The sequence below is a fragment of the Dama dama genome, chromosome 5 (genome assembly GCF_033118175.1).
Source record: "Dama dama isolate Ldn47 chromosome 5, ASM3311817v1, whole genome shotgun sequence".
NCBI lineage: Eukaryota > Metazoa > Chordata > Mammalia > Artiodactyla > Cervidae > Dama > Dama dama.
Window position 1 is genome coordinate 27966640 of NC_083685.1, and position 23401 is coordinate 27990040.

The following is a 23401-nucleotide window of genomic DNA, read 5'->3' on the forward strand; positions in this document are numbered from 1 at the left end:
AGAACCCTGTGCCAGACCCCAAGCCTTGGTTCATCCCAGAGAACAGTTAAAAAGGCCTCCCCAGCATCTAGTTTTTCCAGGTTTTTCCTAAAGTGTAACTATTTCTTCATTCATTCCATAATAGAAAAGAGGAAATCAAGAGTGAAGTCCCCGGACAAAAACATGACCCGAGTCTGGGATTCTCTGCCCTGTCTAGTCTTCCTCCTCAATTTCTAAGAGTAGGAAAAAAAATCAGCACTCACCGTCCGAATATCAAAGTCCTGAAGGGAAGAACTCTTCAGCCATTTCCGGAGAAAGTGCTTCCTCACTGTGGGCTCTGCCTGGAAAATGGCCAGTGGAATGGCCCTGGTCAAGAAAAGATACAAAACTCACAAATGTGAAAATCTCCTGTAGTTTACATGGAAATAAGTATTTATGACCTACTTTGTAACCTATGTTTTTAGTTCATGTAGTTATTTTGTATAAACTATACCTGTATCTGATATTTATCATACTTAATAAATATTAATACTTCATATTAAAATGTCATAAAAAATTTAAAAAAATAAATAAAAATAAAATGTCATGATTTCATGCACAACCCCTCACCATTGGCCATCTAGTGTATGTCTGACCACTGTTATCAGAGCTATTTACAGATGTCTTTACATAAATTATATATTCATGTGCATGTATATAATTAAACATTAAAAATGTTATTCATTGGGTAAAATATAGACAGGGCCCACATGCTTGCCTGAAAATGAAACCAGTTTTCACATCACTAGCAAAGTAACACGGCAACTGTCACTACCCCCCTTGTTATTTTGAAATATCATAAAGAAACTTAGAAAGAACAGAAACCTGTGCACCCACCACCTAGTTCTATCAAACCAGCCATCCCATTTTCATGTCATGGATGAAAAATAAAGATGACGACGAAGTCCCCTGTGTAGCTCTGTTGACCCTCCTAATATAGAAGTAAAGACAGTGTTCATCTTGGTGTTTATCAGTCCCCTACATGCTTTTATAGTACTCCTATTGTACTTCCCCGTGCGTAAACTTAAAGAGACAGAAGTACACTCTGCCTTCATGTATCACCCTGCTTTTCTTGCTGTCAGTGTGGTAGCATGTAGCTGTGGTTCAATAATCCCAACTTGAGAAGTGCAGCATCAGTCTGCTCGTGTGTGAGTGACCCGGAGCTCTGCCCTAAATCGGAATTGGACCTTGTGTTATGGCTCATTGAAGCAGACCCTCCCAGACATCCCCACTGCCCTATGCCTGACTGAGAGGGTACTCTCAGTCTGGCCACCCAAGAACCCAGATTCTATGGGCTCCAAGTGGACAAGCTCACTACACCCTCTCAGGATTCCCACCTGGGCCCCAGCAGCCTTCCAGGCATCTGCTCTGCAAGAAGTCCAAGGCCTGGTTCCTCCCTCTTCTGAGTCCTGACTAGCCCTGCCCTGTTTAAGGAAGCTCATCTCTCTATGGAGGGACAGAGGCTTTACAGAAGATGCCGGTTTTCAGACAGCAATCAAGACCCTTAAGGAATTCCTTTCTTCAAGCTGGAAACCCTTACCTCTCTGTGACTGGAGACCCCTCAGGCTTCCGGGAGATAATGTAGCGGCAGCTCAGCCCTGCATCCTTCACCATCTGATCTCCCAGGAACTCAGCCAGGCGCTTGGCCGTGCTGATGGATGTCGACTTCTGCTCCCCATAATCTTCCAGCTTCCGAGACATGGAACGGTTCTCAGAGATCAGCTCGAACAGTTCGGAATCAGGCATGTTAGCTGCCTGGAGAGAGAGGCAATGGGTAAAAACATCATACAGAGGAAGGGAGCACCAGCCTGAGCTCACCCAAGACTTTCTCCATGTGAAATTGCGTTTATCTAGCCTGATGAGCTGAAGGCAGTGATGAGTGTCTCATACGACTGCACAGCAACACACCACACACAAAACCTTAACTTTATTAAACTGTGCAGGAAAATATCAAGAAACATTATTGAGCTTTTAGTACCAAGACTGCAGAATAATAGGAAAGACAAATAATTGATTTTTGTCCTAAAAGGAATAGAAAGACAGGGAAAGGAGGAACCAGGAGGGAGAAAAGAAGAGAGACATGGGCAGGTTGGACAGCAGATGGACCAACCAAGGAACCAGCCACTTTCTTTAACGATGAGGAGCCCAAGGGGCCTGTCTGAGGTCGAATAGCTTACAACTGGCTCATTATCATGCTAATATTTGTTTCCTTCACAGAATTCTGTCACTGGACACAAAAGTTAAGGGGGATTCGGGGTAGCCCTGGCACTAAGGAAGTTATGGGATTTCATCAGAATTAGCCTTGAGTTCATCTGTTACCTTGCTTATCAGGACTCTGACTGCAGGACCCTCAGGGCCAGGAGAGGAGCCTTACCTTGCTGTATAGTACGTCCAGCCAGTAATCAGCCACCTTGGCGACAGAGCCATACACTTCTTCTAGGGTGCTGCCCTTAAGAAAGGCCTCAAACACTGAGGACTGGAAGATTTTAATCAGCTGCAGCTCCCCACGCCGTTTGACCTCAAAGCCCTTAAGCTCAGCCAGGGAACCATCCTCATTGAACACGGCATACCTAGAAACATAGGCAAAGAGAGCAGAGGAGAGAGTCTGGGATGCTAGCTGTTTCTCATCACCCCTCTGCCTTTTTCCTTCCCTTTCTCATCCTCCCTTCTAGCATCCATCAGGCAGCAAACATCTCTCTACTCTGATCTCCAAAATGAAAATGACTTAGGGCCTGCAATCTGTAGAACCAGAATATAACAGGTGGAGAATAGAATTTGTGGGTGTCAAGAAAAGCTTTCCAAATTGAATCAAAAACTCAAGAAACCAGAATCGAGGTCTGTTCCCATTGTGGGTCCTGGTCCATTTACTAGAGTTGTTAGACCTTTCCCAAGCATAAAGACTGTGGGATTCCTACCTCTTCTTCAGTTTCTTGCCTTCTTCCTTGGAGGCTGGAAGGATCATGGCAAGGTAGGGCCCATCAACCTCGAAAAAGATGCTGTTCTCTGAGCGAGTGACATAGGTGAGTGAAGAAGGCTCAGCCAGCTCCTGGTACTGATCATTGGTGAAGCCTTCCTGCCCAGCAAGAGTGAAGAGGGGGTCGGCCTCACTCATCATCACCCAAACCTGGAGACGACCAGGTGCCCTCCAAGGGGTGGTTGGATCAGCAAGCTGGGGCTCTTCCATACAACGGACACCACTTGGCAAGGGAAAGAGGTCAAGTTCTGACATATGTCCAACGCGGACGAACCAAAATGCTTCCTGCGTGGTCTACCAAGTTTACACAGCATGTTTCAATCCACAGGACACGCTGGAAAAGGCAAAACTATCTCACAAAAGAACACACGGGGGAACCAGGGAACGAGAAGGGCTGACAACAAAGGGGCAGCACCCGGGAACCTCCGGGGCAGTAGGCTGTTCTGTGCTGCTCTGTGACAGCGGATACATGCCTCTATGTCTGGGTCAAAACCCATAGAAGTGCTCCCTGTAAAGCATGAATTTTGGACTTCCCTGGTGGTACAGTGGATAACAATCTGCCTGTCAATGCAAAGACACAGGTTCGATCCCTGGCCCAGAAAGATTCCACACGCTGAGGGGCAACTAAGTCTGTGTGCCACAACTACTGAGCCCGCGTGCTGCAACTACTGAAGCCCATACACCCTAGAGCTCGTGCTCCACAACAAAAGAAGCCATTGCAATGAGAAGCCCATGCCCAGCAACAAAGACCCAAAAATAAATAAATAAAAACAACAACAAAAGCGTGAATTTTACCGGAAGCAAATTAAACAACATTCAACCAGGATCTAGGGTGACCCCAAGAAAGCCTGCAGACTGGAACAAATGAACTCAACTGCACTATCATTGCTTGACAGAACCCTGCCAGAGGGCTGGTTTAAGTAACTTCGGCAAATCTCATATGGTGTGGGTGGTGTAAGATTAAAGACTGAACACTGTACTGCAGCTGGTGGGCTTACTGCTCCAGACACAAGACTCTGAACCTACTTTACACAAACACTAGGGTTGAACAAATAAATACACACACTGGGAAAATCAGAGATAGGACAAAGGAGTCACTAATAAGGAAAGGAGAATAGACTAGAGCTGGATATATCAATATGCTCATGTTATATCTATTTAAATAACTATGCAGATAAACAGAGAAATAAATATAGACACACATATGTGGGGTTATTACACACACACACAACTTCCTAGCCAATCTGCTGTGAGCAGCTGAGACATTCCATCTTGGTTTCTACCACCACTTCCTAATAAAAGGAACTTGGCCTCCTTGGAGAAATGGCTGATTCCAAGGTGGGACAGGGGAAACACAAGATGAGGCTGGAGTGTCTTGTAATCCCAGGAAGTAAAGCACTTCCCAAAAACCCAAATCCAAACCACAGAACAGGGTGTGTCTCAAGGACACAGGGGGCTAATGGGAAGGAGCCCCTAGTGGCCAAAGCAGAATAAGCTGAGCAACACAACAAACCAGGATGGAACTGGGCTGTTACCACACACAGCACACCTCCACACTGAGCTAACAAAGGACTCAATCAAGTGATAAGTGAGGGACTAAGAGGAAAGAGGGGCTTCCCAGGAGGTAAGAGGAAGTGGTCCAGTGGGAAAGAATCCACCTTCCAAGCATGACACTTAGGTTCGACCCTTGGGTCGGGAAGATCCCCTGGAGAAAGGAATGGCAACCCACTCCATTATTCTTGTCTGGAGAATTCCATGGACAAAGGAGCCTGGAGGGCTACAGCATGTGGGGTCACAAAAGAGCTGGACACGACTGAGTGACTAAACAACAAAAGTAGGAGAGAAGTGTGACAACTCTTCCTTATAAAAGGTTCCAGTTAATAATGTACAAAGAACGAGGGAAATATGGAGTCACCTTGGGCAGCTGATGCCCACGATGACAGGACACCGCCAGCACCAAAACCAGAGGGCAAAGGGTCAGAGTGAAACAGCACATCTGCAGAGTCTCAGTGTAGAGGACAGTATCTCCTCCACAGTCTTTACTAATGACTGGGGTGGCTTTGCTATGTGGCTGGGGTCTGCCACTCCTCCTGGGAGTGTGGACTCGTGGACTTGTTCCTTTAACGTGATAGTTGGGAAGCCAGCAGGAGTGCTGATCCTGACTCAGTGCCCTGAAAGAATGCCAACACGAAGCATGTATCTCTCGTTTTTTCCTCCAAAAAACCCAAATAACCTCAGTCTAGTAACAAAGAACAAGGGACAAATTCAAACGAGGGTTCAGTCTGCAAAGCACCTGACCAGTATTCACCAAAGTGTCTGGGTCATAACAGACTGGAGAGACCAAGAGGAGTGCCAGGTAGGAGGGGACTAAGGAGACAGGTTGGCCAAATGCAGGGCGTGGTCCTGGAAAAGCTGGGAAATGCAAACAAAGCTATAGTTGAGTTACAGTGTGGTGCTGGCGTGACTTCTCAGTTCTGACAATTACACTGCGGTTTATAAAAGTTAAACAGAAGCAGGCAGGACTTCCCCGGTGGTCTACTGATTAGGAATCTGCCTTGCAATGCAGGGGACGTGGGTCAAATCCCTGGTTTGGAAAGAGCCCATGTGCCACAGAGTGGCTAAGCCCGTGTGCCACAAACTACTGAGCCTGTGAGCTCCAAAGCCCACACACCCAACAAAAGACCCCAGATGATACAACGGAGATCCCAAATGCCACAACTAAGACCCATCACAGCCAAATAAAAAAATAAAGAGAAGCAGGCTAAAGGATATACAGGAATTTTTGTTCTATTTTTCTAATTTTGCTGTAAGTCTGGTTATTATGCTAAATAGGAACAGAGACACAGGTAACTTTTGAACACAACATCTCTGGACAAGATGTTCAGGCTACAGAAAGATAATCTGAAAGTTAGTGACATTCAGAAATGGGAGTACCCATTCAGAAAGGGGAGGGCCTCAGTGTAAGGGCCAATGCTTTCCCCTTTCCCACACTCCTATCAGAGAGGTGGCACGAGAAACCCCAGCCCAGACAATAGGTCCCTGCTAGAGATGCAGGCTCACCTTGACCATGATGTTTAACATAGCCCCAGGGTAAGAGATGGTCACCTTGGGCTTTTTCACATTGGTGGTCTTGATGACAAAGTTTTCGGGGAAGCTGTTGGGCAGGACACACCATATTCCATCTGTGTCCAGCTCTAAGGGCCTCCTTCAGAGAAACAGGGAAATGAGACCACATGAATGGTGGGCATGGATGTCTATAGAGCAAGAACCCTGTGTCAATGCCTGACAGTGGACGAGGTTCCTCCTGGCTGGGAACCCACAAAATGAAACACCTTCCCATCTCCAGCATCTCCAGCTCTATTGTCACCAGCTTGCTCCTTCTCAGCCCCTGCATCCAGCCTCTTCATCTCAGGCCATACCCCTCAAATCCCAGTAGCTGGTGGCCAAATGCAGCACTCACCCGATTTGCTCAATCAGCTCCCGCGCCTGGGTGATGATGTTGGCCCCTGTGAAGCAGACGATGCCAGCCATCTCCATGGAGTACCAGCGCGCCCTGGGGGGACAGTCACAGCTGAGGGGCCGGAGGGGCACCCTCGAGAAGGACGTTAGAGGAGTTAGGGTTGGGAGGAGTGGACATCTGAAGCAGAGAAGGAGAACTAGGGTGGGATTTAGTTCTGTGCTGAGGATACTCCTCTGTTCCTACTTCAAAGCAGTGCTCAGCTCAGGAAAGTTCTGAAAGGATGCAGCATGCTGCCATGGCAATAGCTCATGACCTCAGCTCAGCAGGACTCTCCAGGGCAGTGGCCAAGAGAGCCCCCTCAAGTTCTCCCACTCTCCCAGGCACCACCTCACGCCTTCCTTGTTCTCCCAAACCCCACACTCATCCTCTAGACTTCTCAGGCAAAACACCAGCCCACCTGGCTCAGTACTCACATCTGGTCTCACAGGTGTCAAGTGACCTGAGGCCAGGCCCTCCTGCCCCAGGGAACTCTGCTCAGGTGCTAGCCTGCTCTCAGCCCCTCCCTCTCTGCCATTAAAAAGCAACAACAAATAAACAAAACCACCTTCCCTCAAACCAATCCCTGGCCCCACCACCACCTTGCTCCTTCAGGGCCACCCATGTTGACCCTCCTGGGTTCCACCCACAACAGCTAGGCCTCACCTTCAATGACCTGCTCTGCCGAGGCCCCCACCCACCTGGCTGCTGGTTCACTGGACACACTACACACTCAGGCCCCATCTTGCCTCATCCTCCTTTGGCACTCTACCCTGGGAACATACTCCATGTTGGCTTTAAGACCTCCCCCATTCCTGGCTTTCTTGACTTCTCAGAAGACTTTACACCCCTCACTAGTCATATGCCGTGGAGTAGGAAGTGGCAAGCCACTCCAGTATTCTTGCCAGGATAATCCCGTAGACAGAGGAGTCTGGCGGGCTACAGTCCATGGAGTCACAAAGAGTTGGACGTGACTGAGCACACGTGTACTAGTCGTATGCCAGAGACTACCAAACCACTCTGCAGCCCGGGATGCTCTGAAGAACACGTCCAGGAGTGCTGACGCCCCAGATGCCCAGAACCCTGAGTGAGTGTGACCTCAACCCCCACCACCCGCCCTCTCCCGCACCCTGAACAAGGCCCTGCCTCGCCCCGCTCGCCCAGGCCCGCAGGCCCCAGCAGGCAGGCGCCTACCCCTTGCGCATGACGTAGCCATAGAAGGAGTTGAGGATGCACTTGTGCGCCAGCTGCAGGGAGTCGTATAGGACCTCCATGTTCCTGCAGCGCTTCACCTCCGCCGCGTCCCCCACCTCCACGGCTGCGGACAGCTTCTTTTTCCACACCTGCAACCCACACAAAGACTGATCACCTCCTAGGCTCTTCCACCTCACATTCTGTACAAAGCCCAAGGTTTTGATATTTTGAAAATTTCAAATCTATAGAAAACTTCACACACACACAAAAAGTACAACAAAGACCATATATCAGAGAGGTCACTGTTGATACTTTTTGCCATATTTCCTTTATTTTCTCTACAGAGAAACTCTATTGGCACAACCAAAGGCAAGTTGAAGCTATCATGACCTGACCCCCCCTAAATACTTTAGCAAAAAATTTCCAGGAACAAGGACATTCTATATAACCCGAACACTATACTACACCTGAGAAATTTAACATGGATATATCAGCTTATCCCCCATAGTGTCTGCACACTTAGTGCTCACCTACCCCGAAACACTTTCAATCTAGAACTGCCCCACGTAAGACAGATATCCTGAAAGGACTTATGAACACAAAGAAACATATCAATATTACATTTTTATTACTTGTGAAACTAAGGACTAGGAGAAAATACTTTGTGATAGCAACAGTCCACTTCGACACCTCAGACCTGGGGCAATTTCAACCCCCATAGAACAGAATCCAGAACCTGGCAGCTAAGTGGAGAAGCAGAGGAAATCTATACCTCAAAACCAGTGACAGAGGCAGGGGCTTCACCCCACCAAAGAGGCCCAGAGGCTCCCAATCCAAGTACTGTTACTTAATTTATTCTCTTATTAATGCACTCGATGGGCTGAGTTATAGGGTTTCTCAAACAACAGAACTCAGAAACCACTGACAGGCTGAAAGCAAAGTGCATATTCTTAGAGGCAACATCTGAGAATAACAATTTACTCCTTAGCCAATACTTACGGACCAACAACTGTTTATCAGATACTACACCAACCGCTGGAAGATGGACACAGCTGTGTTAACAAGGGCTGTGTGCTATTGTAAATGGTTGCGAAGGAAATGTTCTGGTCACTGTGGTGGTGGTTACACAGGTGTATGCATTTGTCAAATCTACAGAACTGCCCACCTGAAAGGGTCAGACTTAGCCCACATCAATTTTACCTCAATAAAGTAGACATGGTCACCACCAGGGAGGGCGAGAGACAGGGATGTGACTCAGGGGTCTCTGAACTCGCTTCTAGCCTGAGTGGTGTTTCTTTCTGTTTGCTAGGCTAGCTGCTGTCACAGTGGTCAAACACTGGACATTCTCCTTCATCTCAGCGCGTTCCACTGTTACTCCCCCACCTGATGTGGGGTGTGTTACTCCCCCACCATCCTAGAAGAGGGTCTGGCACAGAACAGGTGCTCACCCAACGTGCTGAGTGATACAAAATTTGTATCACACTGGAAGACATCAGACTGTTACTGCTGAGGGGAGTGGGGAAGGGGCATACAGGACCCCAGTAATGCCCAGTGCCAACCAGGGCTGGGGTGAGGGTGGGAGGCACAACATGGTGACACCCATCTCTCGCATCCACACAAGCTGCACCTCCTAGGATGCTGAGCTTCTAAGAGGCCAGTGGACAGCTCAGCTCCCAGAACGCTGTGAGGCTTGCATTTGGCAGGTTAGCTCCTGCTTCACCATGACAAAGCGAGTCTCAGCTAACAGAACTGTGGGGCAGGCTTGTGACACTGCACTGACAGCTCCCATGATGTGAATGGCCATGCAGAAGTGTCCCAGGACGAGGAGTCCGGCCCGTCTGTGTCTTATTAACTTAGGGGAACAAGAGCTACTTAGGAGGTCCCTAGTAAAAGTGACTGATAAAGAAATGTAGGGACGGCCATATATATATTTCAGCAAATTCCCCATCCAATGTGAGAAGAAAAATTTTTTTAAAGGTTTGGAATTTAAAGAACAACAACAACAACAAAAAGCCCCACAAGATATTTATTGAGTGCCTACTATGTGCCAGGCACTGTGCTAGATTCTAAAACATAAGAGGGACAGCCACAACACTGTCAACACTCATCTGATGAGGAAGATAGATGAACACGTAACTCAACAGTTTAATTAAGATACTGAGGCAGTATGACAATTCCTCTAAAGATTAAAAATACAATTACCATATGATTCAGCAATTCTACTTCTGTGTATATACCCAAAAGAGCTAAAAGTAGGATCTCAAAGAGATGTCTGCATACCCATGCTCACAGCAGAATTATTCAAAATACCTAAAACATGGAAGCAACCCAACTATCCATCAATGGGTGAATGGATAAATAAAATGTCCATACAATAGAGTATTACTCAGCCTTAAAAAGGAAATTCTGATACATGCTACCACGAATGAACCTTGAGGGCATTAGGCTAAGAGAAATAACCTAGTCACAAAAGGACAAATATTGTATGATTCCACTTACATGAGGTTCCCAGACTCAACAGTCCACAGAAACCAGAATGGAGGATCACTGTTAAGGGAGTGCAGTTTCAGTGTTGCAAGATAAAGAGTTCTGGAGATGGATGGTAATGATAATTGCAATGTGAATGTACTTAATGCCACTGATCTGTACACTTAAAAATGTTAAATTTCATGTTGTGCATATTTTACCATAGTAAAAATACAAAGTTAACAATGATAATAAATATCAAAGCCTGATGATGACAGTCTATCAGGGCAGTTCATGATGTGAAGAATGAGTCTAGTGGTGAAGGAAGGTCTCTCAGAAAAAAACTCGATATGCTTAAATATAAAACAATTACCTGTTGATATTACAACTGAGGTACTGCTATGTTATTTCCCTAGTCCTACTGGTGAAACATGTCAGTAAACACACTCCCCTCACCCCGGTCAAAGGCTGGCAAAGTAAAGGGCCACACCTGTACATAGGAAGTAACGGACCACACACGGACAGTGCACACCCTCAGTCTCTGCTGCTCCCTGCCTGCTGCGGGCAAACACAGCTCAGATCCAGGAAAACTTATTTATAAACATGGCCAGCCCAGCCGTAGCTTGCTGACCCTTGCTCTAAATAATTACTTTAAAAGCAGTCATTCAGAATAGCTTCGAGGCCCCAGACCCTTAATTCTTCAAAGTTAAAAACAACTGCATGTTTATTGTCTGAGTGCATGCACTGGGCCCAGAGATAGGGAGTAACACATCCAGAGAGTGCTGAGCAAGGATTTTCACCTCAGAAACTAGATTCTGCTCCAACCTCACAAAGGTCAGGCTCACCTTATGGAGACCTTTGAACTCGTAGCGCCTGTCCCGAAAAGCCCGTACAGTGTCCACATAGAAGGAGTTCTCCCGCTGGCAGATGGTGGTGAGACGCTCTTCCACTTTGGTCACGTGGATTTTCTTGTATGCCTTCCGGCAGTAATCTGAAGCACAATTGAGAATGGGGGGCACATGAGACTCCACATGGGGGACAGGCCTCCTGGACACAGCCAAAGAAAGCTAGGGAGTGGATGCCAACAAACATGGGTTTTTTGGGTTAACTCAAAAGGAGCAGAAAACTCAGAAAGACAAGCTGCTAATGAATCACATCAATGGGCAGCCCTGTGTGAACAGACCAAACACACAAAGACTGCAGGAAGGAGGGTTTGGGAGCCGGAAACTCGCAGAAGGACAAATGACAAAAGGAAGCCTATAGGACGAACTAGTTCACAGTGGTCTCATCTACTTCAACAACTGGTTCGACTGACCTCAAGGTGTGACACACCAACATGGCCCAACTGCTCACCTGCCAGCCTCCGCTTCTCGTATTTAGCCTGCTCCTCACGGGACAGCTCATGAAAGGCCCGGGCTGGGCCCTCGGGGGTCAAGGGAGGGAACTTCTCTGACTCCAGTTGGTGCTGGATCCGATGATACTCACTGCGACTGGCTGGCACTATAAAGAGTGTTGGAAGAGAGGATGTGACAGAGACCCACCCACCCACTTCCTGCTAAGCAGCCCCCAGGGCCGACACTCACTGAACTCGCCCCTCCACTGCCAGGCCATCTTCCTCTGGCAGTTCGCTCCAGGCTTGTTGAAGTCACAGGCTGCACAGGTGGCCTCGTCCACCATGGCAGAGGGCTGTGAGGGGACAGGAAGAGAGTCATTAGGGTTTAGGCAGAAAGAGCTTGATTCTGGTATGAGAATGTGTCTCACCTGTAGGCGGTTCGTCAAGATGATGTTGGGGTACATGGCCCCCACGTCCAGGTGGTAGATGAGGGGACACTCAATTCGGTTAGGAACATCTTTCAGGGAGGTGAGCTTGGTCTTAATCTGATCACACACCTACAGAGAAAGTGGAAAGAAGTGAAGGCTGGTGACCAAGATGCAAACTGGAGACTGTACAGGGTAACAGGGAAAACACCATGCGTCCCAAATGGATGACAGATAACAGGCACCACACACCAGACCCTGGAGGTACAGGACAGAGCACTGCAGCACGGGAAGCAGCAGTCTCCACCCCAAAGGAACTCTGGAGTCGGGAGAGAAATGTGTAATATGTGGCCTCATATGGCACAGCCCGTCTGCTAGCAAGTAGGGGGACCCGCTAGATTACCAACAGCCACACTTCCTGGGTGCCCCGAGTGCCCCCACAGTGCAGGCAAGTGACACACCATCAATGTCCCTGTAATTCCTCATCTAACGTATGAGAAGTTTCAAGTTAGTATGGACTCAAGAACGAGCCCTCTGAGACCAAACACCATGCTCTCAACTGTGATACTAGATGGTTTCCGGCATTACTTTATAAACCAATGAATCAGATTCTGTTTCCAGCCAAGGCTCTGAGCCTAAAAACCCTCCTGACACCAAACACATAGAAATCCTAAATGAAATATGAAAACTATCCCTGTAAATGCAGATGTGAGCTTCTAAGTTATCCCTAGAGAACAAATGTGATGAGGAGATTCAGCATCAGAGCAGTGAGTTGACTCTGGTGTCTGGCAGAGGCCAGGCCCTGTGTTGGGATCCCCAAGACCACCCCTAGGTTTGGTGACTCACAGGGGAAGACACAGAGCTCAATAGGCAAAGGGCAAAGGCGCTTGGGGGAAAGTTGGGAGGAGCCCAGGTTCAAGCTGGGATGAGCTCCACTCTTCTAGCAACAAGCTGTGATAACACATGAGAAGTGCTGTGAAAAGTACTATCCCCCAGGGAAGCTCATGGAGACCCAGTGCCCAGAGTTCTTACAGGGGGCTGATCACATAGGCAACTCTGCCTGCCTGGACCAAAACCCAGACTCCCGGAAGGAAAGCAGGTGCTTAGCACAAACCACACTGTTTGCACAAACAACCTGAGCACGTGTTAGTGAGACATTCTTATTAGAGGAAGGTGAGAAACCTCTTGAAGCCCAAGTTCCCAGACACTGGCTGAGGGCAGCCATGCAGCAGGCCTTTCTGAGGTTCACAGCCTCAGGCCTGTGCCGTGAGCTCTTTACCTCACATTTCTCATGCTGCCTCAAGGAGGGGCAAGCTACACACAACAAAAGGGAGACAAAATGCACAGCCCCAAATAAAGGCAGGACTGTCAAAAGCCACCTCCATAAAAGAATAAACTACAACAAGTCGTCTCACCATGTCTATTTTGGACTCTGGGCAAAGAAAACATCTTCCCTGAGCATTTATCATAACAGGCACTAACAGGTCTCCACTGGTTCTGGACTCTCCAGCCAAGGAACCAGGTAAGAAGGGGCATCGGGCCCATGTTACTTTTGGGGAACCCAGAAGAAACTGTCAAACTACTAACAGCCCTCCTCTGAAGAGGAGTTCAGATTCCAAAATTGCAGAGTGACTGGACTTCCCTAGATGTCCAGTGGTTAAGACTCTGTGCTTCTAATGCAGGGGGTGGTGCATGTTCGATCCCTGATTAGGGAACTAAGCTTCCAGAGGCCACGTGGCACATCCAGCAAGGGAAAAAATGTCTCAAAATTGTAAAAACATGGGGAAAAAAAACCCCACCATGACTGAGAGCAGACACGGTGGGAGGAGAACCCTAAGAACATCAGAGAATAAACCTCCTGGAATAAACATGGTAAAATAAGGCTAGTTAAAGATAAGTGAATAGATAAAATCTAAAACACAGGAAGAGAAACAACAAGGGCCTACTGTATAGCACAGAGAATTATATTCAGTCCTTGTAATAACCTATAATGTGAAAGAATCTGAAAAAGAATACATGTGTACACACACACACACACCGGCTTCCCTGGTGGTTCTTGAATTCACCTGCCAATTCAGGAGACACAAGAAATACTTCCTGATCCCTAGGTCAGGAAGATCCCCTGGAGAAGGAAATGGCAACCCAACTCCAATATTCTCGCCTGGGAAATCTCATGGACAGAGAAGCCAGGCAGGCTACCAGCCCATGGGGTATGAAGAGTCGGACATGACTTAGTGACTAAACAGCAGCAACAGTGGTACAGACACATGGAATTCCCTGGTGGCCCAGTGGCTAGGACTCTGTGCTTCACTGTAGGGGGTATGCACTCGATCCCGGGTTAGGGAACTAAGATCCTGCAAGCTATGTGGCACAGCCAAAAAAAAGGGGGGAAAAAAAAGAATATGTGTGTGTGTGTGTCTTAAAAACCTGAATCACTTTGCTGTATACCTGAAACATTATAAATCAGTATACTTCAATAAAAAATTTAAAAAAATAAAACACAGGAAGAGAAAGTCCACTATAAAGAAATAAAGCACATTTGAAAAAAAAACCAACAGAGAGCTTCTAGAAATAAAAATATTGTCCTAAAACACAAACACAGTCACTGAAACTAAAAGACTAAACAAGCTTCTGATAGTCATATACTTTTATTTTCTCTCCCTAATGTAACACCTAAATCAGAACATTAGATATGTACTTAAAATAAGTTCATTTTGTCCAAAACTTATGCAACATCAAGAAATGCAACATTAAAACTTGAGAACTACTGTACTTAGGAGTTATTCTGAGAAAAGTTGGCTTTTAAAACAAAAACAAAAACAAAAAACACCTTTAGATCTGGGGTCAGCAAACTTCTGTGAAGGACCAGATAATAAATATTTCAGGTTTTGTGGCTACAGTCTACTTTTTCTTTTAAAATATTTTAAAAATATGAAAACCATTCTTAGCTTGCTGACTGTACAAAAACAGCCCTTCTGTATTATAGCTTGCCAACCTCTGGACAAAGTATAAATTGGAAAACATCTAAATTACACAAAAATCAACCAGAAGAAGAAAGGAGTATCTATCAAGTAGAACAGGATACCAGAAACATAATACTTACTGTTTCTAACTGAATTTTAAGCAAATGAACCACTCAGAGAATAATTCCCCCATCCTTCTGTGCTAGGGCATGCTCTGAAATGCTGCTCGGAGAGGGAAGATGAGACAACAGTAGTGGGAAGGCTAGGATGACACCTGGACAGGCCAGACGCCGCTGTGTGTCCCCAGCTGACATCTCCCACCAGCTGTCACCACACCACTGCCGAGATGGTCACTCAGGAACACAAAGGTGAACCTGCCACCCTATCCCTAAAGACCCTAGGCCACCCTACAGAGAACAATTTCAGGGACTTTGGATGACCATCTGTCATCTAGAAAAAGTCCACATCCAAATTCACTAAGGTGTCTTGGGTCCCTCCAATTAGCACACCTTCAGCCCATTCCTCACTCATTTCATTGGTTCATAGACTTGAAAGTAGTATCTTTGGGGAATTCCTTTGTGGTCCAGTGGTTACAACTCAGAGCTCTCACTGCCAGGGGCCTGGGTCTGATCTGTGGTTGGGGAACTAAGATCCCACAGGCCTCACGTCAAGGCCAAAAAAGCAGTATCTTTGTTTTGTTCAAGTTGCTCTTTAACTCCTATTTGTCATTCAGCCTACATTCTCTTCTTCCCAAGTTGGTTCATGGAAAGTTCCCAAAGCATATGATAGCTGTAGCTGACAAGAGCTGCACAGAACTTTGTACTATGCAGAGCACGTGCACACGTTCTTGCTTGAACTTTGCCTGGTGAATATGTTACGCTTCTTGAAATCAATCCTAGAACTGTTAAGAACTGCAAACCACTCGAGTAGCTGAATATGCCGAAGCAGAGCCTGATAGAGACCCAAGATGCGTCACATCCAAGGGAACAGGACCAGCAAAGCAGGCGGTGCCTGGTGCCTCTGGTCATGTGACACATTTTGCAAATGGCGCTTTCTAACTACTATGTAAAGGACTTTGCAGGTACGATATTTTACCCTGTAATTTGTAGGAATTCCGATCATCATTTTTAAAGTCTATAGACAGAAAAAAAGTAAAAACCTCCAATGGCTCCTTGCCGCCTACAAGACACAGTTGTATCTTCCCTTCACTTGCCTCCCTCTCCCACATTGGCCTACCACTTTGTTCTGAAAGCCATCGCCTCCTCTGTGAAAATCTCCTGTTCACAAAGTCGAGTCCCTCACTGTGAACACTACGCTGTCCTGTCCTTACTACACGAGACCAGGCCCCATGTCCTGTCTCGGCGACCAAGCACTATCACACAGTAGGTGCACAATGAATAGGCCACTGAAAGAAGCCACTCTGCAAGGCAGGGAATGTAAACAGACTGTTCTCCCCACATCACTTCCCCGAGCCTGTGCATCACCTCTTGGAAGTTGATGACCTGCTCCATGGGCACCTTCTCCTCTTCCTCGATGGCATGACGCATGGTTTTCTCCACCCGCTGCAGCAGGAAGTCAAAGGCAGCAGGATTCTAACACAAACAATCAAGAGAGGATGTGAGTAAGACAGGAAAATGGCCCCACACTACATAACCTATACCTCAGGTGGGACTCTATCAACAGAACACTCCAGAAGGAGCGGCACCCTAAAGGGCAGGCCAGACAAAGGACAGCTGGTGAGGAGTCCACAGGTGAGAAGGGGGCGAGGACTTTATTTCAGCCCTTGTGGCTGGGTCCCTCCTGGGTCCTCCCACAGCACTGGCAGGACGAGGCCCAGCCTCAGGAGGGGCGCACCATCCGGAACCGGCAGGGGATGTCGCTGCGGAACACGCCCGACTCCAGGGCTTCCACGTGGCCACCCACATAGGTCTCAGCATCCAGCATGTGGCCGTCATCTGTCAGCTTGTTGAACTCCTGCTCCTGTTTGTTGGGGAAGACGATGTTGGCATGGAAGGCCTGCACCATCAGCAAGGCCTCGCACAGCGTCCCAGAGCCTTTCCGCAGCACCTATCAGGAAACACCAGGCTGTGAGCCAAACATGGAAATCCAACAGCTGCACCCACACCAGCTGCCTGGGAGCACCCTGTCAGGCAGTGGGCCAGGAGAGGTACTGACCTCATCGGGCTCCATGGGGATGATGGTACACAGGGCGAATATAAACGGGTGGACATACTTCATGTACAGGTAGTATGTGGCCACTGCATCCGAGACCGAGTAGGTGGCCAGAGTCTAAAGAGAGGACATCAGACAGTAAGGTCAGTGAGGGATCCAGTGGCCGCCACCCCCCTGCAGAAGGTGCCTCAGCGAGGCAGCACACGTGCCTGGGGCTGCTCAGTGGCCATCCGGCACATGTCTTCAGGGTCCAGTTCCACGGGGTCGTAGCCCAGCTTGGCTTTGGCCGCTGCCTTGAGGTTGTGGCTGCCCACTGGCAGGTAACTGTCCCTCTTCACCCACCTGGAAAGGAGAAGGAAAGCAAAAGCCAGAGATAATTCTGAGACAAACCCTAGGAACCTACAAGACATGGCAAAGCTGGACACTCTACAGGAAGATGCAGGGTCCTGACAGGTACCCCAAAAGATCACCAAGACCTCACATGATGTAGGCCCCTTGTGAAAAGCTTTCACCTGAACCCAGTCAACTTCACAGACAAACCCACAAACACAAGGAGACGACACAGCCGGTCCTTCTAGTCCTTGCGAGGCCTTCCTCTCACCCTCACAGAGAAATACAAAGGGGACCAGGCAGGAACCTGCCGTCTGAACTTCTAGATTCCTCCACAGCTTATCTGCTACAGGTGCTGCCAGGCTCTACCCTGCTCTCCCTGCCCCTCACACCCTGCTGCCAAACTCCCGTCCTCCTCTAACACGATCCCTTCTGTGTAAAAACACTCAAGACCCCCTCGTGCCCATCTCCACCTCTTCCTTTCTCACAACTCAGCCCCAAGACAGACACCACTATATCTCTAGGACTCACAACTTCCTACTGGCAGCATCCAATCTCACCTTCTGTGGCCTCTGCTCTGTGGGTCATCCTCCCCCTCAGAAACACCCCGCTGAAGGATCTCCAGTATTGCTGCCTCCACTGAAGAATCCCACCTCTCTTTTACTTCTCTTACTTTGAAAAAAAATATTTATTTATTTGACTGTGCACAGTCTTAGCTGCAGCCATGAGGGATCTTCAATCTTCGTTGTAGTATGTGGGACCTTTTTTAAAAAATTCATTTTTCTGGCTGCATTGGGTCTTTGGTGCTGCGCGTGAACTCTCTCTAGTTGTGGCGAGCAAGGGTTACTCTTCATTGCGGTGGCTTCTCTTGCTATGGAGCATGGTCTCCAAGTCTGCGGGCTCAGGAGTTGTGGAGTATGGGCTTACTTGCCCCTTGGCATGTAGAATCTTCCCAGGGCAGGGATCAAACCCATGTGGCTTGCATTGGCAGGCAGATTCTTAGCCACTGAACCACCAGGAAAGTCCCTATTTCTCTTCTTGAGAATCCATCAACTATCAAGTTTTTTGGTCTTATCACTGAGCCCCACAGTCTCCAGATCCTCCATGTGGATGGGGCTCCCAGGTCCGCTTTTATTCTGAACCTGAGCTCTGCCCTATTTCCCCAGGAGCCCAGCCCAAGCCCTGAGAACCAGAGTTTCCTAATGCCTCTTGCACCTGTCCCCAAATCTACAGATCCCCAAGTCCTCGACTCTCAGATATCTCAAGACCAGCCTTCTCTTCACTCCTGTTCATGTTGCAACCTGCCTGCCCCTTCAATTCACGCACCATAACACCAGGGGTAAGGAGAAAATTCATCAAGCTTTAAATGTGTCAGTGGCTCCCCATGCCACCAAAATAAAACCAATCTCCTCACTGGGCACAGGAAGCCCACAAGACCTTTCTCTCCAGCCTTCCTTCTCAGCTCTCTGGGACACCTTGCACACTTGTCCTGAGTCTGGACACCCTAGCCTATCTGGACACTGTACTTGCCCTTCAAGAGAGCCTGGCTGCCACATCCCAACCTAATGCAGGGAAGCCAAGGCCCCCCTGTGACCTCCCACAGCACCAGACCTCACTCTACCAGGTCTTTCTTTCTGGTCTGGTTTCTATACCCTGGGCACCAGCCAGCAGCCACTGTCCTCTCAGGGGACAGGAGCTACTTCTCGGCAGCTTCTGTACGAAGGTGTGGGAAGGACCAGTGTGTATAAGGGAGTCTCACTTACAGAAAGCCCTCATGAGACACTGTGACGAGCCACCACGTGAGCTGCAGGGCCTACCTGAGACAGTCCATGTGGATACACTGGGGTGATTTGTACTCCCCCTGGCTGTCTTTCTGGAACCCTATCTCCTGGTACATGCTCAGTCCATGGACCGCTGCTCTGGCCTCCACAAACGGCCTAAGGACAAGAGGACAGACAAGCACATGGGACAGTGAGTCTCTAATTTCCACAGGGGCCAGGAAGACTGCCCCAGGGGACACCTCCCACCACCTCCTCTTAAACAGGGTGAGCAGCTCACCCATGCTACCAAGTGGTGCTTCCCCATCGCTCCCTTCCCTTTTCTGACTCACCAGTCAAAAAAGTCCCCATTATAGGTGACCATGATGGTGGGTTTGGCCTCCTGGATGTGTTCAAACCATCTTTGGATTAGATGAACCTGAATTTAACAAATTTTGGCAGTCAAGGGGTTACTTTACTCTTCCTCAAGTCATTTTAACACCTCTCCAAAGCTGAGGAGTAACACTTCACATGACCCCTTTATTTCCACCCTAACCTTATGTGAATGAGGACCAACCACTGGGGACTTAACCCAGCTGCTATTATGATTAAACGAATGCTGAGTTCTGAGAGGGTCACCATGCCTGCCTCCTCTTCCTATTCCCAAACATCAGGCACTTTCCCAAGTGGCATCTCTACCTCATCAGGCTCATTGAAGACACAGAAGGGTCCTTCATATTCTGGCTTGGGAGTGAACTCGAAATCTTCTATATCTTCTGAGACAATCTCCCTGTTGGTGATGAGGTAGCCCTGGGAAGTTCATTAGCAGTCAGTGCGAGTTACAGAAACAAAGACTAAGACATACCTCCCACATGCAGCCTGGAGACTCTTGCTACAAAAACTTTGCAGCAACTTGAAACACCATGGCTTTCCCAAAAAAGACAGGCTACTTAATCCTAAGATTTGCCTTGAAGGCAGAGAGTGGCTAGATGCCAGAATAGCTTGCTTGTTCACTTGTGTGGGCTCCATTCACTCATTAGTCACCAAACAAATACAAACCACGGGTGGACATTGTTCAGGTTTGGAGACCAGACTTGGTCCTGGTTCATAGAGAGCTCACATTCCAGAAGGTACCCACTCACCTGACCATCAATCATATAGGAAATCATCATAATCTGGTCAGTCTCAGCATCTGGAAACTTGAGGGGCAGTTTGGTTGTCTCAATGTCAAATGCTAAAACCACTGGGTCCTGAAGGGACAAAATGTAGCATTAAGTTGGCCAAGAACCAAGCTGAGCTCTGGAGACCCTGGTGGTTCTCTTGATACCCATGACACCTCCACCTCTACTGCCAGTTACTAAAAGCAAGAGATGAGCTGCTATGGGGAAAGGTCCAGGAAAAAACGGGACAGGCATCTTGGGGTGGACTGAGCTACCATGATGATATGAAAACTGGAACATACAAGATAAGGCTGGAGGCACTGTTCACAGGAAAAGTCTAGAATTACAGAACACTTGAGTCTCAAGACACTTTAAAATGAATCACCTCATTTTGACCTTTATGACAACTTTGACAGGAGACTGTGATACAGAACTGACAATCTCATCTTAGATGTGAAAAAACAGAGTATAAACTATCCCAAGATCACAAAGCTGTTCCTGAACCAGTTTTGAATCCATTTTTCAATATAACACTTTGCTCTTAACCATCAAAAATGGAAGTCAGAGCTTTACCTCAAATGTTCAGATCCAGCCTAGCTCAAATACTGACAGCACACGATGATATATATGTGCAAGGTCAGAAACTGATAAAAAATACCAATTATTTCAAAATTCTTTTAAGAAAGTATTTGAGGAAAAAGAAGCAAACCAATCTCAAAATCAAATTCACCTTTCACCTTTCTCACCAGAAACAAATGAAAAGTTTAGGATGGAGGAAATGCAAGCAGTACTTACTGGTCGTTCAACGAGGTCATCGCGGCGGGCAATTTCCACTGGAAAGGCACTTCCTCGGTACCGGACATTGTACCAGTGAGCCTGAAGGACATGTGGTGCATTAACCAAAGATTTCTACACCTGTCCAGGGAAGTCTACTCTATGGATCTATCCTTCAATATCACCTCCTGGCTGTCAGTAACTACCCCCATGCAACAGACCACTTACCACGTGGATCTTCAGGTCGATGGAGAGACGGATGTGGTAAGGTACATCGTACTCTCGCATGTCCACAATGTTGTCCATCTGGTCGGCAATCTTCTTAGAGGTTTCCTCTTCATCAATAATTACACTGCTTCCTTGCAGAACACTGCAAAATAAAGAGACCAACTTTTTCAACTATACTCTGCTAGGGATTGAAGTGGGGAAAGGCCAGAGGAGTTCACATAATGTAAACACAAAGGTTTATAAGGTGGCTGAGATGATCAGGACAGGCCTTCTTAAGGAATGACCTTGGATGACCCCCATCTGACCAAGCTGCAGGCCACAGACACAAGGAAGTTCAGTACACTTAGGACATGCATTTTATTGGATGTAAGTTCCACCCCAATTAAAAGAGCAAAGAATAAAGGAGACTATTACTCGTAAGGCATGTCTACAGATGTGACCCACCTTCACTGAGGTTATTTCTTCATCAAGAAAACAAAGACGACAGGAACAGGCCCACCCAGCATGAGCGTCATAAGGTAACATGCTCACAAGCTCTTAGCATGGTGAAGTGACTGGTAAACAGTAACTATTTCTGTGTCATAATTATTCTCATCATATCTGAGTGGGAATCACTGTCACTAGAATATTCACTCCAATATTAGTCCACTAAGCTTCCAAATACTGAATGGACTATTAAGGGGAAGAAAAAGGCAATGAGTTTTAGAGAAGGCTCAGGCCTCTGGGGACTCAAGTCTTTGGATACAACTTGCAGTATTCTGAAAAGTCATTAATGAGCCACTGGGCAGGGGGTGCAGAAACATCCAGGGTCCCAAACTGATCCACTTTTGCTAGAGGATACAATTAGCTCTTTTCCGAAATCATCATAAATTTCTGCAGGTCTTTTTTTAGTTGACTTACAATGTTGTATTAATTTCTGCTACACAGCAAAATGATTCAGTTATATACATAAACACATTCTTTTAAAAATTGTTTTCCATTATCATTTATCACAGGATGTTGAATATAGTTTCCTGTGTTACACAGTAGGACCTTGTTGTTTATCCATCCTATATATAATAGCTAGCATCTGCTACCCCAAACTCCCAGTCCACTCCTACCCCGTGGCAACCACAAATCTGTTTTCTATGTCTGCGAGGTTATTTTTGTTTCATAGATAAGTTCATTTGTCAAATTTTAGATTTCACATATTAAGTGTTATAACATATTTGTCTTTCTCTTTCTGATTTACTTCACTTAGTATGATAATCTCCAAGTCTACCCATGTTGCTGCAAATGGCATTATTCCATTCTTTTTTATGGCTGAGTAGTATTCTACTGTATATATGAACCACAGCTTTATCCACTCATCCGTTCATGGACATTTAGATTGTTTTCATGTCTCGGTTACTATGAGCAGTGCTGCTATGAACACAGGGGTGAATGTGTCTTTTTGAATTATAGTTTTGCCTGGATATATGCCCAGGTGTAGGACTGCTGGTAGGACTAGCAACTCTATTGCTAGTTTTTGGAGGAACCTCTATGCTATTCTCCAAAGTGGCTGGATCAATTTACATTCCTGCCAGTAACTTAAGAGAGTTGCCTTTTCTCACACCTTCTCTAGTGTTTGTCATTTGCAGACTTTTTAACGACGACCAGCATGAGGTGGTACCGCATTATAGTTCCAATTTGCATTTCTCTAACATTGAGAGATATTATGCATCTCTTCATGTGCCTGTTGGCCACCTGGTATGCTGAAGTCATCATAACTTTTAATTAGTCAAGATTTCTTCTTAATCTATTACCCTGTTTCTTATTGCTGTTGATGTTTAAATGTTTAATGAACAGTGTTTGTTGTCCTTTAAGTTTCTCTGTATAATAACCAGGGTTCTCTGGAGAGGATGTGCTACATAAATCTAGATATTTAATAAAATTTGCAGACATCTTAATGCTTTCTAAAAACCATGAAAACAGACTCTGTTATGGTGGTGGGATTAGAAATCTAAAATGTCTTTATTGTTACAGAAACTCAGTTTGAAGCCAAATCTATCCCCGTGTAAGAAAGGAGGGACAGCTGAACTAGAACCTGGGAATCCACCATTAATTTAACACAAAGGGAACACATAAGAAAG

General features: G+C 46.9%; 1 protein-coding gene across 2 annotated transcripts in view; it reads right to left on the reverse strand.

Moving 5' to 3' along the window:
* The window catches only part of POLE (DNA polymerase epsilon, catalytic subunit), a 55799-nt gene that overhangs the window by 26570 nt on the left and 5828 nt on the right, over positions 1-23401 (reverse strand). For both annotated transcript variants that reach the window (XM_061142199.1, XM_061142198.1), the window contains exons 7-27: positions 21291-21432; positions 21084-21164; positions 20271-20378; positions 19828-19938; positions 19482-19567; positions 19189-19308; positions 17251-17383; positions 17045-17158; positions 16724-16936; positions 16354-16461; positions 11910-12038; positions 11732-11834; positions 11502-11648; positions 10994-11139; positions 7683-7831; positions 6453-6545; positions 6053-6197; positions 2934-3091; positions 2393-2588; positions 1559-1773; positions 243-345 (exon numbers count right to left, since the gene is read on the reverse strand). In XM_061142199.1, the coding sequence (XP_060998182.1) occupies positions 243-345; positions 1559-1773; positions 2393-2588; positions 2934-3091; positions 6053-6197; positions 6453-6545; positions 7683-7831; positions 10994-11139; positions 11502-11648; positions 11732-11834; positions 11910-12038; positions 16354-16461; positions 16724-16936; positions 17045-17158; positions 17251-17383; positions 19189-19308; positions 19482-19567; positions 19828-19938; positions 20271-20378; positions 21084-21164; positions 21291-21432 (2800 nt within the window). The remainder of the gene's footprint in view (positions 1-242; positions 346-1558; positions 1774-2392; positions 2589-2933; positions 3092-6052; positions 6198-6452; positions 6546-7682; positions 7832-10993; positions 11140-11501; positions 11649-11731; positions 11835-11909; positions 12039-16353; positions 16462-16723; positions 16937-17044; positions 17159-17250; positions 17384-19188; positions 19309-19481; positions 19568-19827; positions 19939-20270; positions 20379-21083; positions 21165-21290; positions 21433-23401) is intronic.